The following is a 14,412-nucleotide window of genomic DNA, read 5'->3' on the forward strand; positions in this document are numbered from 1 at the left end:
ATCTGTATCATTTTTTTTTTTTTTTTTATCAAATTACGTTAGAATGATAAAATATCCTTTGGTACTGCAAGTCAGAATTTGGTTGGTACTTGAACTAACAGGCCAAGAATAAAAAACTTCATTCGTTTATATTTTCATAGTTCGAATCCAAAACCTTTTTTTTTGGTTTTGTTTTAACCAAGGTGAGATTAAAGTACACCGAAGAAGGATGAATTACGACAGTTTCGTTCGAGAGAGACACATGGGGGCTTGTGATTATCAGCTTTACTGTTTTAAGTAGCTTGCCTTGGCGTTTAGCTAACATCTACTCATTATTATATTGTGAAAATGCTGATTAGGCGTATCAAAACTCGGAATTAGCAAAAACATTATGGCTGAAAAGGAAGTTGAACTAGTGTAACCAATTATTCAGTGACAGCGACCGAGAAATTGCTTACTTTGCTGATCCCTGAATTGATTAAAGTCCCAAACAGAATTTCCTAAGCAAATACTCTCGAATCATCGGGCAACGATGTATCCAAGACAACGTGCTGTGTATTTAGCAATAAAAAACATCAGTAAATGCATTTGCTCTCTAGGCCATCCAATTCAAATAAAAAAATTATGGTAAATATTGTAGTTGCAGTATGCATGCTTCGCTCGGAAACCTGAGAATATTTGTGAGCTGTTTTGTATAATTGAACACAGGTCTCCAATAGAAAATAAAGAGTGACAACAAGAATTACCCTTTCAGATCGCAAAACGAAGGTAGAATTCGAACTTAAGATTTTTCCCCACCTCCTCTCCAGCCTCGGAAGAAGATCGAATATTATTAGCTGATATACTTTGGTCGATATCAAGCAGTATTGATTGAGACTAGAGATCCGAAATACGAGTAGGAAATTTTAAGCAATTATTTCGATCATCTAAATGGTCGGTGCGAGATCAGCTGATATTGATTGGAAGGTGTTGAAGCATCATGTATGTATATATGAATGGCGATTGCAAAAGCTTTCCTGTCCCCCATAGTTTCCCCCTCTCTCAAGCCAAGTTGTGGGCTCCAAAAAACCATGTGAGCTTTCCTTTGCAAACTGCAGCAATGGGACATTCTTGCTTTATTAGATTAAGGACCTACTGGATCTTGCGTTACCTTCACGGCTTTATCATTTCCAAAACTGAAATCTTGCAGATCACTAGGGAAGAAGTGGCGCAGCCTCACCGCCCTAGGCCACCGAGCTTGATACTTCAAGGCAAAAAAAACCATTAGCATCTCTGTTTTTATGTACACTGACCCTGAAAGAAAATTTTGTGCGCTTACTGCGAATAGACATTAGCTTAATACACGAGTGCATTTAATTATCAAGACAGCATTATAAAAAAGAAAGTGAAGCAGAAAATCTTGCTCAACCACCTGTACTATTATGATGTTTAAAAATTCTGAATTCTCTCCCGTCAAGGATTTATGGAATCATTGAAAGTTGAAATGCCTTGTGAACTTATTCGGTGATTCAAAGCACGCCCACCTTAGCGAATTTTGAAGTTCTGTTATTAATCAGCAATTACTTCACAAGCCCAGACGCTAGCGCGGCTACAATAAAAGGCAGAGATGATGATAAAGCATTGGTTGACAACTATCTACTAGCTTCGACAACAACAAAATGGACACTGAAATGGAATTTCATTAATTCATCGAGGTAGAAACAACGATCCATTTGACGAAACAATGGACAGTTCTCATAAATTATAAAGTACATTCATTTCAGCAAGAGGGCCATACATCCCACGGGTAATGGATGCATATATAACTGATAACTTACAAAACCAGAAGGAAAAAAAAAAAAAAAGGAAACAGAAAAGAATGCTTTTTACAAATTGTTTCGAGGAAACAACAAACTCAAGGAGAAAACAAAATGAGTAGCTGAGAAGAATTATGAGATGGGCAAAAAAAGAGTTTAGGTTTCTCAAATCTTGCTATCACAATCTAATCTAGCCATCGAGTAACACCATCATCTTCCCCTAAGGCAGCCAGAATCTCGATGCGTGCATCCAAAATAGCCTGCAATTTTTTGCACAAATTAAGACAATTCAAAGGGGAGAGGACAGGTAAATAGGAATTATATTTCCTCTGTGCAAGTGCAGGGTGGAAGGCAGGTAGCTAGTTAAGAATGATGGATTTATCAAAATTTCATGCACTGCTTCATGTGTGTTGATGCCCTACTGAAAAATTAATCTTAGTAACCATCTAAGCACAACTATTTTTTAGCTAGAGGGACAATAATTAACCATTAAAGATCTCTGTTTATTAGAGCTCAAGACAGTTGGAGGAAAATTATCATGCAGCATAATACAAAGAGGAGAGAAATGTACCAAAGGATTTCTACAGTTAACCAGCCTGCATTCATCCAAAGAACCTTCCAACATCCAACTCTCCCAAACATCAAAACTGTGACTGGTGAAAACAAATTCCATTCTCCTGTTAATCTGCGATTTTCAAAATAGAACTCGACCTTAATCCCAAGCAACCAAATAATTACATCAAGATACCTGAATTTTAGCAAGTTAGGCATTTACCATTCAATCATGCTGCAAAATGAATGACAGGACATAGATCATAGATGCAGATTCTCTAAGCACAAATTTTCATTTTGCTTTCCAAATGAAGAACATAATTGAGAACAAAGAGAGTGCCTGGTTAAACAATATTAAGCTTCTATCTTCTTTGAAAACATGCAACCCTCAAAATAATCAATCCAAAGTCTGATTTCACACAGCAAATGTCTACTTCCCTAAACCAATGCACTGTAAAGCAGCAATACATAAAGATGTCTATGCTCCACAAACAGATACGAAGATTAAGTATGCCCCAGTTATAAACATTTTCCGAGAACTCAAAGTGTGTAAAGAATATCAGCAAAAGAAAAGGAACGGTGCTAGTTGTAGAAGCACGACCATATCACACTAGTACACCACGAGAACTTGAGCAGATATTAGTGCCCATCAACAGTAACTTCTTATCATACTAGTACAGCAGCACTCTCCAACTACTTAGTCTTACAAGATATAAAGTACCTGCAATAACTTTCCACCAGCAGCTAAAGAGCGCAACCCAATTGTATCCTGCAAAAAAATGCATCCACAAAAACACATTAGCGAACTCAACAGTTAACCTATCCAATTATGCTAGCAGCCGTAATATGATGAATTGGTTGGAAAATGTGGTAAAGGCATGAATGATTTCTGCCAAACAAACCTTGTTTCTGAAAACAACAAGGAACTGGGCTGCAGGATCTCTTTTTGTTACATTTGACAGAGCATCCAGGAACCATCCACCTCCTTTAGCTCTTTGCCTGGAAACATGGAGTGCAGGGCGATCTCTTGCATATAAAGCTATAATGTGCCCGTCTTTGAGCAGCTCATCATACTTTCCACTGAGCTTCTTGCCTGATCTTGAAAGCTGGCCTGAACTTGATTCTTGCATTAATTCTATTGGTGTTTTCCTACTCCTTGAGTCTTCAGGGGAAGCAAACCGAGAACTGGAACTTATCACTTGATCACTGCCACTCATAGCAGTATCATCCTCTTGATGTGAAGTACTTTCTTTCTCTAATTGAGAAGGATTGTCTGATTTCTGTCGAGGTTTTAGACGGCCATGTCTTTTTTTTGCCTTCTTGCCTGATCGGCTGCGTCTTTCATCAGATCTTGTGGTTGTATTTTGAGACATGCCAGAACCCTGAGCTTGGCTGGTAGATTCTATCGATTGACCACTGACTTTTTTGTGAGAGGTTTCTGGAGTTAGCTGAATATCATCGGTCAATTGCTCACCAACAGAATCCTGCAGAGTACTTTCTTTGTCTTGCCTGTGAAATTGTTCACTTTCATCACCTATTTCACTTTCTTCCCCTTCCTCATCAGAAACAGCATTCTTTGGTACGATCCCATCAAAGAAGAATGACTGCAGAATAGAGATAGCTTTGTCCCTTATCTCCATCCACACTTCTTCACTGTAATCTGCACTGCGTGGAAGTATCAATACATTGGGCATCTCTTTTACCTGAAGCAAAAGTTTGGGATGGATCGCTCAGACAGAGGTGCTATATTCTGAGTTAAATATCATACAATAGTCTACAGCACACATTTTTCCAAACATTACCAAAAATCAAAGACCATGCTCAGTGCTTTGAGACCTCAATCCTTACCGCTCACCAATGTCACCATACTATATCTAAGCAGGAAGTGTAACGATAAGGGCTTTTGATTGTTACTTATTTTATTTGAAATAATTTATGAAATGTTAATTATTATTATTTTAATTTCTTCACCTTTCATTTTTTTTTATTTTTTAGATTTGATTTCTATTATTTTGATTATTATTTATTTTATTTGAGATAATTTATAATTTTTTTTTTCAATTTCATTCTCATTCAACTTTTTAATTTGTAGGATTTGTTCCTTATTATTTTAATAAACTTGAGAAAAATTAAACATTAAGAAGTTATTTTCCAGCTTATTTTCCATGACATAACCAAACACTGGAAACTGTTTTTCTACTTATTTTCTATTACACTACCAAACATCAAAAAATAATTCACTTTCCAAAAGAAAACTACTTTCCAGCAAACAAATGGGGCCTTTGTCCCAATCCATAGTCTAGTAATGGAAAGTTTGACGAGGATAGAGTTTTTTCCTGAGAAACATGTATATTCAGAAAAGCAACGGTTGATTTAGGCCAAAACAAATCAAGACATTTGCGTTAAGCAGCAATGCCACATGAGAACATTGTAGGCTACTGGTATAAATAAATAAAAAATCAAATTGACTAACAGGGGAAAAGGGTGATTAAATAGGGCAACAAGCAATACAAATCATACAGGCCCACAACTTTTTTGAATTAAACTGGAAGGAGCATGTTTTATAGCGCTCAGAATTTTAGTTACCACTGAAATGATACTAAACAGAGACAACTAGGGGTGTCCATCAACCTACCCAACCCAACTTGCTAAGTTATTTAGAAGGGGGAGAGTATGTTATTAATTTTTTTATGAAGTAACTGATATTTCAAATTGGCCATGAAATGTTATAGATTCCAAGAAATAACATACTCCATTTAAACTTTTTATATATATCCTAAAAATAACATCATAATCCAATTGATAAATCATACATACCCATGCTTCCATCCACTGTGGCCCTTCAGCACCATCCAGGGCACAACCGGCCAAGGTCCCATCAATCAGAAGTTGCTTCAAAGCACAATCATCCAGCAGCTGACTGCTGCCCGTATTCACAAGAAATGCCCCTAAAAGAAAGCAAAAGAGGTTCCTTCCACATAAATATCAGCAGGAAGTAAATTATCGCAAACTTCTCAAAATGAGTAAGGAGAGTAGCATGCCTGGCTTTATATGTTGCAAGCACTCTTCATTGATAATCTGAACAGTTTCATTAGTTAAAGCACAGTGAAGTGAAATAAGATCACTCGCAGCCAGTAAATCATTAAGAGTATCCATTCTTCGAGCAGCTAAAGGAAATGTAATAGAAGACCTGGTTAATTTTCCTGGCCCCTGCATTGTTTAATTTAGGCAAAAACGTGAATGGAGAGCAAATGCAAATAACTTGAGCACCGGAAAATAAAAGCAAAAGAGTGCACAACAAGTCAATGCATTAAATTAGAGAGTAGCAACACTTCAAAAAACATCAAATCCCACAACTAATCAACTTCTAAAAGAATGTTTCTCAATCATACCCAAATTGCATCTTCCAAATGCCAAGCTTATCAAATATAACAGGGTATGCTTAACCAAGATTTTATTTTCTTTCATTACAGAGATAAGAAAATAACTTGTGCCTTATAACCAACTAATTTGGAAATATTTACAGACACAAAATGTATTATCTCCACATAAACCCCATAAAACATCACAATGAAGCTCATTTCTGATCTGCCCATAAATCAACTGCATCCACAAAACAAAAAAATTCTTTTAACTTCAAATGGCTCTACTAACCCATCAGCCAATACTATTAAAAAAATTTAACAATTTTCTCCTATTTAATTCACAAGCAACAAAAAACATTCTAAAAACGACATTGTTTGGCATCAAAATCAACACTTATCTAAGCAACTTGAATAACTGAAAATTCTAAAGTGCGTGAATAAGTACCTCGTGTACATCAAAATACAGCACACTCATTTTAAAAGCTAAGCTTCTAGTAGCCAAAGATCTAGCTGATGCAGATCTACCAACAATGCCCAATACCAAACCTCTACACCTCCTCATTCCTCTACAAAGTGGCTGCACCGATCCAAGCCAACCGGAAGCTGATAAGGCATGTCTTGACAACAAATGCGTCCGGCGCAGCAAGCCTAGAAACAAAGCCATAACCGTATCAGCGATCTCTTCGGCTCGAGAAGTGTCCACGTGGACAAGCCGGAGACCTAAATCGGCAGCGAGAGCGGAGTCGACAGCTCGGTCAGCCGACCCCAGGCATAGGATGAGCTGGTAAGGACGGAGACGGCGTTGGGCGGCGCGTGGGAGGTAAGCTAGTGAATGGAGGAGGACGGCAGCGGCAGATTCGATCTTGCCATCGGAGAGGCGGCCGAGAGGGACGTGTTCGATTAAAGCGACGCCGGATAGGGAGTCTTGTTCGATGGCACAATCTTCGATGCAGTTGAGAGTGACAACAAGAGGGAGACGTTGTTGTTGTTGTTGTGGAGGAGGAGGCGTGTTAGTGTTACGGCGATGTGACATTGTCGCTAAGATCTCGTAGTCGTGGCGCTCATTTACAATTTTTGTACTTGTTAGGGTTTAACGTGAGGAATTTGGCCATTTTTTGGATGGGTATAATGGAGGAGGAGGGAAAAGAGCTTCTTTTTTATTTACTTATTTGTGAACTGAAATGTGAGAGGAAGAGGCTGATGGAGTGTCGTTTTTTCTGTTGGTTTGTTTTTGCTTCCTATGGTTTGGATGGGAGGGAGATGGTGAAAGGTCCCTTCCCCTACCGTACCCTTGCTTGTCTAGAGCAGTAGACTATTTCTGACCCCTCGTCCTTGGGGTTTTGAAAAACTGCAGTAATGCTTCGATGACTTCGATTCCCTTACTTCATTTTATTTTTATTTTATTAATGAAAATAAATAAAGTGTTTATGTTTTCATAATTAGGCTAAGTGTTTTTTTAAGACCATCATTACCCGTTAGAGATTTATTATTCTCAGTTAGGATACCCACGTGGAAGAAGAAGAAAAAACTGTAACTATGACCAGGGTTTTGCCAGCCGCTACCAAGAACATGGGTCGCTAATTAGAGACGGTGAAGTATAGCTATTACCCTGTTTGGGCGGCTTTCTTTTTTACCCACTAGCAGTTTTTCTTTCTTACAAGAGGAGGAAGTGAAAATTTGAAAAACCACTGTCGGAAGAATTTACCTTCCCCGCCCTGTCGGTTGTCATTTCACCACTGGTGAAAGCAGGTTTCGAAGGCCTTTCACATAAAAAGAAAGTGCACTTGAGGGGAGAATACACGAGTGCATAAAAAAGAAAAACTAGCATTTCGTATGGGTTTAGCCTGGGGATAAATGGAAATAAATACCTGGTTCAATGCTTCTACGTTCCTCCAAAGATAGCAAAATTCAGATCACAGAAATAACAGCACTCCGATATGATATGTCGTCAAAAACACTTCCCCATTATTTCAGAAATGCAGCAAACAGCTTGAAACAAATTAATTAAATGCAAAAATGAGAAGCAGTAGTTTGAGTTTGAAACATGAGAAAATAAACCTGTTACACTTAGAGCTACACAAATACACTACAGGACCCAGAAAACTATATGCATTTTTATAGAGGCACACTCGCACCACCAAAAACCCATGCAGGCCTGTATATCTCTTGCAGGATCATCGGAAGATCGAGGCTGTCATTCCCTCCAGAGTCTACTCCCAAGCTCTGCTAGTCCAAATATTTATGCAAATTTGCATTATATCCGACTTCCATTTGGACCACCACAAGTCATGATCTTATAAGCAACTAGAGGAATGAGATGAAGAACTTTAAGCTGGTCTCCTTGTCAAGATATATAGATCTTACAACTACCAAACAAAAATACTGTACAAGTTCCGTATCATTTACCAAAACTCACACTTAACAGATCAAGCCTGCCTTATATGTTCCCCATCTCCTTCAACTTCGTATATTGAGCAATATTACAGATGTACTTCTACATTCTGAAATACTTCCAGCTGTTTTTGTTCATCCACAGTAACAAGCTATTAGACAGAAAATATCCAGTTCATAAGAACCTCCTCCTAAAATTCCTCGTAGTTGCTTGATATGAACGCATGAGCAGTCCAACACCAATGCCAGCACCAAGACACATCCCAAGGCCAATTCCAACACCAACTCTCACACCAGCATTAAACCATGAGAGTTGTCCATCCTCACCATAATACATGTCTTCTGAGTAGTATTGGCTTCCAATTTTCTCGTCTGATTCATAGCCATCATCATCTTCAGCTTCAGTAATCTGCACAAGGGCCCAATGTTGATGAGACAATTGAAATAGCATAAACTGCTGACGAAGGGATGCTATTCCAAGTAAACTGAGGTGTCAACAACCTTTCTAAAACACATCATCAGAAAATCACTCAATATATATTGAATCATGCTCATGTTTGTCCTTGTATTCAACCTAAGCAGCTATGCACATCATGGATTCACATTGACTAACACATGAAAAAAAGATGTCCTCATTATATCAGAAAATTTTCCAATTTGTCCTGTGCAAGAGTTTGTTAAGCTTCTTAAAGCTGATCTACAGTTGAATATCTAGAAGACCGTAATTGCTTCCTTAGAGGAACACGTATTTGCATGATTTATTTCAAGAAGACAGGAGCACATTATCCAACAAATCATTTGTGACCAACTCCAAGCTGCACCACAATGTAATCAATTGATAGACTTGTACAGGTAGTAATAATTTCAAGGGAGACACTCATGTTACATAGAAGCTGCCTTCCTCTCTCTCGACAAATAAACAAGTGGTTCAAGAGGCTGCACCTACTTCTCATGAAATAAAAAATGTGGGCACCGTAGATAGATTCAGGGGGAAAAAATCGTCATACAATTACATTCACTGGACACAGTTTAGAACAAGGACCAGCAAACCTAATGCTCCAGTGCTCAGACACATTGCAGAACTACAACTTAAAACAACACAATCAACATCAAAATCCACATTACCTGCATTATACAAAACTTAAATTAAATCATAATCAGAATTAACTCAACTCACGTAACTTCAATCCAACTTAAGCAACGATAAGGCAATCAAACAAAAAGCCTACAACATTCACAACCGCACTTCCCTACAACATAACAACCAATACACAACATAAGACTTGCATTTCCTCGATTAACTTCTCTAAAACAAAACTATTAACTTTCCCATCATTCTATTTCTGACTAAAAATCCAAACAAAGAGAGATGCATTAATGACAACAGGATTAATTTACCTGAACTTTGCGTTGTCTAACCAACCCATTACTAATAACACCGTTTTGCTTCCTATTATCCAACTCCTCATCCTCTGGAATCGCATCGAGCATCGCATACCTAGACGGTTTCTTCATGGGACCAACCAAAATGGTCTTCGTCAAAATCACCGGCACACCTCCACAGCAACCAGCAATATAGACCTCGATCACCGGCGCCGAAACCCCCAATTTAAACACCGAGTTCCCTTCAAAAACACCAGCCGCCACACAGCATTCTAAACTCCACCCTGTCTTCGCATCATTCTCCAACCCCCCTACACCCCCATTATTCCCCCACGATGTCGTTTCGATCCTCTCCAACGACCCACACAAAACCATGTCCTTGTTATCTAATACTTCAAATTCAACCCCGCGGGTGACGCTCACGCTGTCCGTGCTAACATACGTGACCTCCGATGATTCCTTGTTGAGGCGGTCGCGACGGAGGTTTAAGGAGGCGGAATCAGAGGAGGGGATTTTAGAGCCGTTTATTTCGAGTGGAGTGCTGATTGAACGACGGAGATGGCGGATGGTCAGGTGGTCGGGTACGCTTTCGATAACGCAAGGAGTTACTCTTACGTAGAATAATCGGATCTCGAGACATGAAGATGATTTGTTTGTTATTAGATATTTGTAGGAATTTGATTCGATGTGGTTTTGATCCATTGAACCCTAGTATAGTTCCTTCAAATTGGAATCAAAATAAGCTGAAATTAGGGATTCTTGGATTTGGATTTTGATCTTTTATCAAATCCTGGGAATCATAGGAGGAGGTTTTCTATAATTTTGGCGGTGTTAGGAGATTAGGAGCAATGTTTGTTGGAGAGGGTATAAAATGGAGGAGATTTTTTAGTTTCTATTTTTTGCATTGGAGAGGAAAGGAGGGTTTTGAATTTTTATACGTGATTAGGGTTTTTGAAAGTGATGTTCTGAGTGTCGAGAGTTTTTGCGGATGTAAGGGACGCAGTGGACCTGGTCAAAAACTTCGGACAGGAAATAGGAAGGACGAGGACGACGAAACCGTGAGCTGTGATTAGCACGTGTCGTCTTCAGTTGTTCTTGCTGGAGGTTGACGGTAAGGTTTTTGCTATTATTATTTTTTTTTTTTTTTTTCATTATTATTGTGTGAAAGCTGCGGATTAGCCCCCAGCCAATGATGCACTTCGCATATCAGTCTCCAACCTTCAAAACATTATTAAATATGGCTCCAAGTTTCAACATTCCCATCGTTTATTATGCGTCAGGAGTATATATATATATATATATTTACATTAACTTCAAAAATAATATTTAAAATTTTAATATCACATATTAAAAAGTTAAAATATATATATAAATAAATTATAATTGTTATAAACAATAAATTTAAAAAAAATTATTTCAAAAATATTTTCATCACAAATTGAAAAAATATTATATTTTTTTAAGTTAAAATATTTAAACTAAAATTATTTTTTTTACATTGGAAAAATACAGCATTTTTTCTGTGAATATAAAATATATATACAAATAATTTTTTTATTTTATATTAAAAAAATAAAAGTTCTTTTAATTTAAACTTTACTATATATTAGAAACTAGCAAAAAAAAAATATTAGCATGCATAAAATTGAGAACATGAAAAAAATCTTTGATTGCCTCTGAATATGCATGAAGCAGCACCTATGCTTTACACCTTTTGTTTTTGTTCCTCGTTTAACTAAAACCACTATTTTTTTTATTCTCTCCCTCCTCTGTCTAAAACAACTACTCCTTCAATATTATTTTTTTATTGATGGCCCTTTTGTTTCTGAAGAAACCCGAGAATATTTGTTCCGCGTAGAAATATTCATGGACATGCTATAAAACAAATGTGGACCTGAGCTACCCAGCTCTCTGTTGATTTGAATTTTCAATTTGTTGAAAAAACAATGACATGAAAAAAAATAAAAACATGTTTTATTGTGTCACTCAATTTACAGGTTGTCCTAACAAGTCCTCCAAAAATAACCAGGCCAATTGTTGGTCCAGGTTTTGCCTACATATTTATCGTGCATCACATCAAAGTAATGGTATGCAATTAGTCATTGGCAAGCATACAACATGTCATTGTGCAGCAGGATGGATTCTGGGTTTGGTGGATTTTTTTCAATGGTGATATTTAAAAAACAATTGTTATTGTAGAGCGTGAATTCAATTTTTAAAATTAATGTAAAATAATAATTTAAAATAAAACCGATAAAAAGTGTATCTACATTTAAAAACAAATAATTTTTTTTTGTTAAAAATAAAAAAATATATATATGTTTTTGATTATTTTGATACGCTGATCTTAAAAATTATTTTTAAAAAATAAAAAATATATATTATTTTAAGATATTTTAACACAAAATATTTTAAAAAATAACCATAACTACAATTTTAAATAAAAATGAGTTTTTGTTAGTTTTGCTTTTTTGCAATAAAGGATTGCAAGATAACAAAATAAACTTAGGTCGAGGTGGGAACAGGGGAAAGGAGAGAAAGAAAGTGTAACAACGAGAGAATGTCTATATTTACTAAATAAAGAGAGTTGATTATTATTATTATTTTACTTTACCCTAGCAAATTATACTGATTATTATTTTTTAATTTCCTCCCAGCTATTTTAAATTCAAGCACGTGCTTCCCCGATGAGACCTGTTGGATCATATGGTGGGGGGCCCATCGGCCAGGGCGTTCCAACATTGAGCTATATTTAGCAAATACTAGAAGGTTGGGGGCTGATTTGTAGTTGTCCTCCCTATTTTGGCACTTAGGTAAACTGAAAGTTAAGCGGCGTGAAAAAGTTCACGCTGTGAATGGGTCTGGGCTTCGAGGTCTTTTATAAAATGGGCTCACTCCTCGATTTTGAGAACCGTGAATATACTGAAAGCCCAGGCTTATGAATTGAGTTGGGCCAGGGCTTTTATTGGTGGCTAAGAAAATTTTGAGGCCACAGGCAATAGTCAAACAGGGGCCCTCACAGCAGCTGTGATGTGAATATGTGTGATAGTGGAGAAAAGGCCGGCAAGGATACCCTTTACTTCTTGGTTCGGCAAAGATTCACGAATCAATTCAGCGGTCACCGTGAAAGCAGGAAAATGAAAAACAACATGGATGACAGGCGAGTTTGCCCGAGCGCCAAACACTTCGAGAAGCCCGGGCAGTATTTTAAGAGGCCAAAAATGCCTTTTTATTATTTTGATGGAAGCATTGCCACGTTTTTCTTTTCTTTTCTTTTTCATGTGGTGATGGTGGTGGGATGATTTATCATTAATAATTTTTTATTTTTCTCCTCTCAAGAAATCATAACTTGGCCCTTTTGATGTTGGTATTTTCAATTTTAATTTTTATTATTTGTTTTATAATTTTTATTCTTGGCTTTTTTTGTCTATGCTTTATTTGTTTTTAATTTTATTTTTTAATTCTAATTTGTTATGTATTTTTTTTTTAATTTGATCTTCATTCTTTTGATTTTGTTTTTTCAAATTGTTATTGAATTTTATTTTATTTTTAATTTTTATCCTTAAATAAAAAATTTGTTTGTATTTATTACTTTAATCTTGATCATTTTTTTTTTTGATTTTTTTTAATTTCACCACTTAATAAAAAATAAATTTTATTTTATATTTTAATTTTTATCATCATTTTTTATATATATTTTTAATTTTATCCATCAACAAGTAAATTTATCATGTTGCTATGAAAAAACGCCGGTTGGTAACCCTGGATAGTGCATGCTACCAAGCACTTTCCGACCCTTTGCCCATTAGGTTCTTCGATTTGTTCAGAAAAGGTCTATGTTATCTAGGAAAAGCGCCATTCCCGTACCATTAACAAAGAGTTGATTCGAAGCCAGGCTCAGGAAAAGTACGTGCGTTTCATTCTCTTTGATCTTATCTTTGATTGCTTTTTTTGAAGTCGTAACTGCTGTAATGATTCCCCTTTCATTTAGAAGTTCGACTTCTTTATTCCCTCTTTCCCAACATCTTTTTTTAACTCGTAAGATAAGAAGAGTCTAAATTAAATTACTTACAAATCTTCCCTATCCATCTTCAAATTGTTTCTCTTTCGAGGCACCAGTCATGAACCCAGGAGCTCCAACTCCTACTCATAGTTAAGAATGTTCAAATCTGAAGGCAGGCTTGCATTACATCTTGATCTTTGAATCTTGACTTTAATTTATGGGTTCTTGAAAGGAAATCAAGTACATTCGAGCATTTGATTCAAGCTCTGCAAGTCACGAAGCGAGAGCAGCTACAATCGACGGCATATCTTGTATCTGCTATAGTAATACCCAGATTAAAATAAGTAGTGCAGACACGAATGATTTAAGGATGTATGTTTTTTGTTTTTTTTATTCAATTTTATACTTTGTATTCAATAAAATGAGAATCGAGTTATATAATTTATTTTTTTAAAAAAAATATTTTTTTTCACATGTTATTTTACTTTTTTTTTAAAATTCTATCCATATGTTATTATTATTTATTATTTAATTAAAATAAAATCAATTTATTTAACCATGTTGAGTATATGGCAAAAGTTATGGATTTTTATTCTTTCTTTGAGATGCATCCATAACATCTTAATATTTTTTTTAATGAGAATAAAAATTCAACCCCGCAATATAGCATGTTCTGCTATTAATAGCATACTATAAAACAATTTTATATTTCGAACTTTTGAAAAATATCATAGCTTTTTTAAATTAAATGCTTCGAACATCATATTCTACACCGAGTAGTTTCACCATCCGTTACATGGTTCTTGCATCGAATGTTCAAAATCTGGAAACTAATTTGTTGTTCCAGCAAAACATATTTCAAGGCCACTACTTTGTGTTTCTCCAACCATACCCGAGTCCGAGAGAGTACCTTGCTGGAATCGCACCACGGAGCATATTGTAA

The 14,412-nt window shown here is 36.3% G+C and overlaps 1 protein-coding gene across 2 annotated transcripts; it reads right to left on the reverse strand.

Moving 5' to 3' along the window:
* Window positions 1–554: 554 nt before the first annotated feature.
* On the reverse strand, window positions 555–10,580 carry LOC118041596 (C-terminal binding protein AN). Of its 2 annotated transcripts, XM_035049025.2 has the most exons (9): window positions 9,482–10,580; window positions 8,269–8,492; window positions 6,138–6,771; window positions 5,369–5,537; window positions 5,145–5,275; window positions 3,230–4,030; window positions 3,049–3,096; window positions 2,347–2,460; window positions 555–2,035 (listed from the first exon to the last, which is right to left on the reverse strand). In XM_035049025.2, exons 1-9 carry the CDS (start codon window positions 10,166–10,168, stop codon window positions 1,961–1,963), a joined length of 2,883 nt encoding a protein of 960 aa, XP_034904916.1. In that variant the 5' UTR covers window positions 10,169–10,580; the 3' UTR covers window positions 555–1,960. The 2 variants fall into 2 exon arrangements, 1 of the variants encoding a protein (XP_034904916.1); XR_012167879.1 differs by lacking the exons at window positions 8,269–8,492; window positions 9,482–10,580 and having other exon boundaries at window positions 555–1,222; window positions 1,391–2,035; window positions 6,138–8,259.
* Window positions 10,581–14,412: the final 3,832 nt, after the last annotated feature.

Source organism: Populus alba, chromosome 14 (genome assembly GCF_005239225.2).
Source record: "Populus alba chromosome 14, ASM523922v2, whole genome shotgun sequence".
Lineage (NCBI taxonomy): Eukaryota > Viridiplantae > Streptophyta > Magnoliopsida > Malpighiales > Salicaceae > Populus > Populus alba.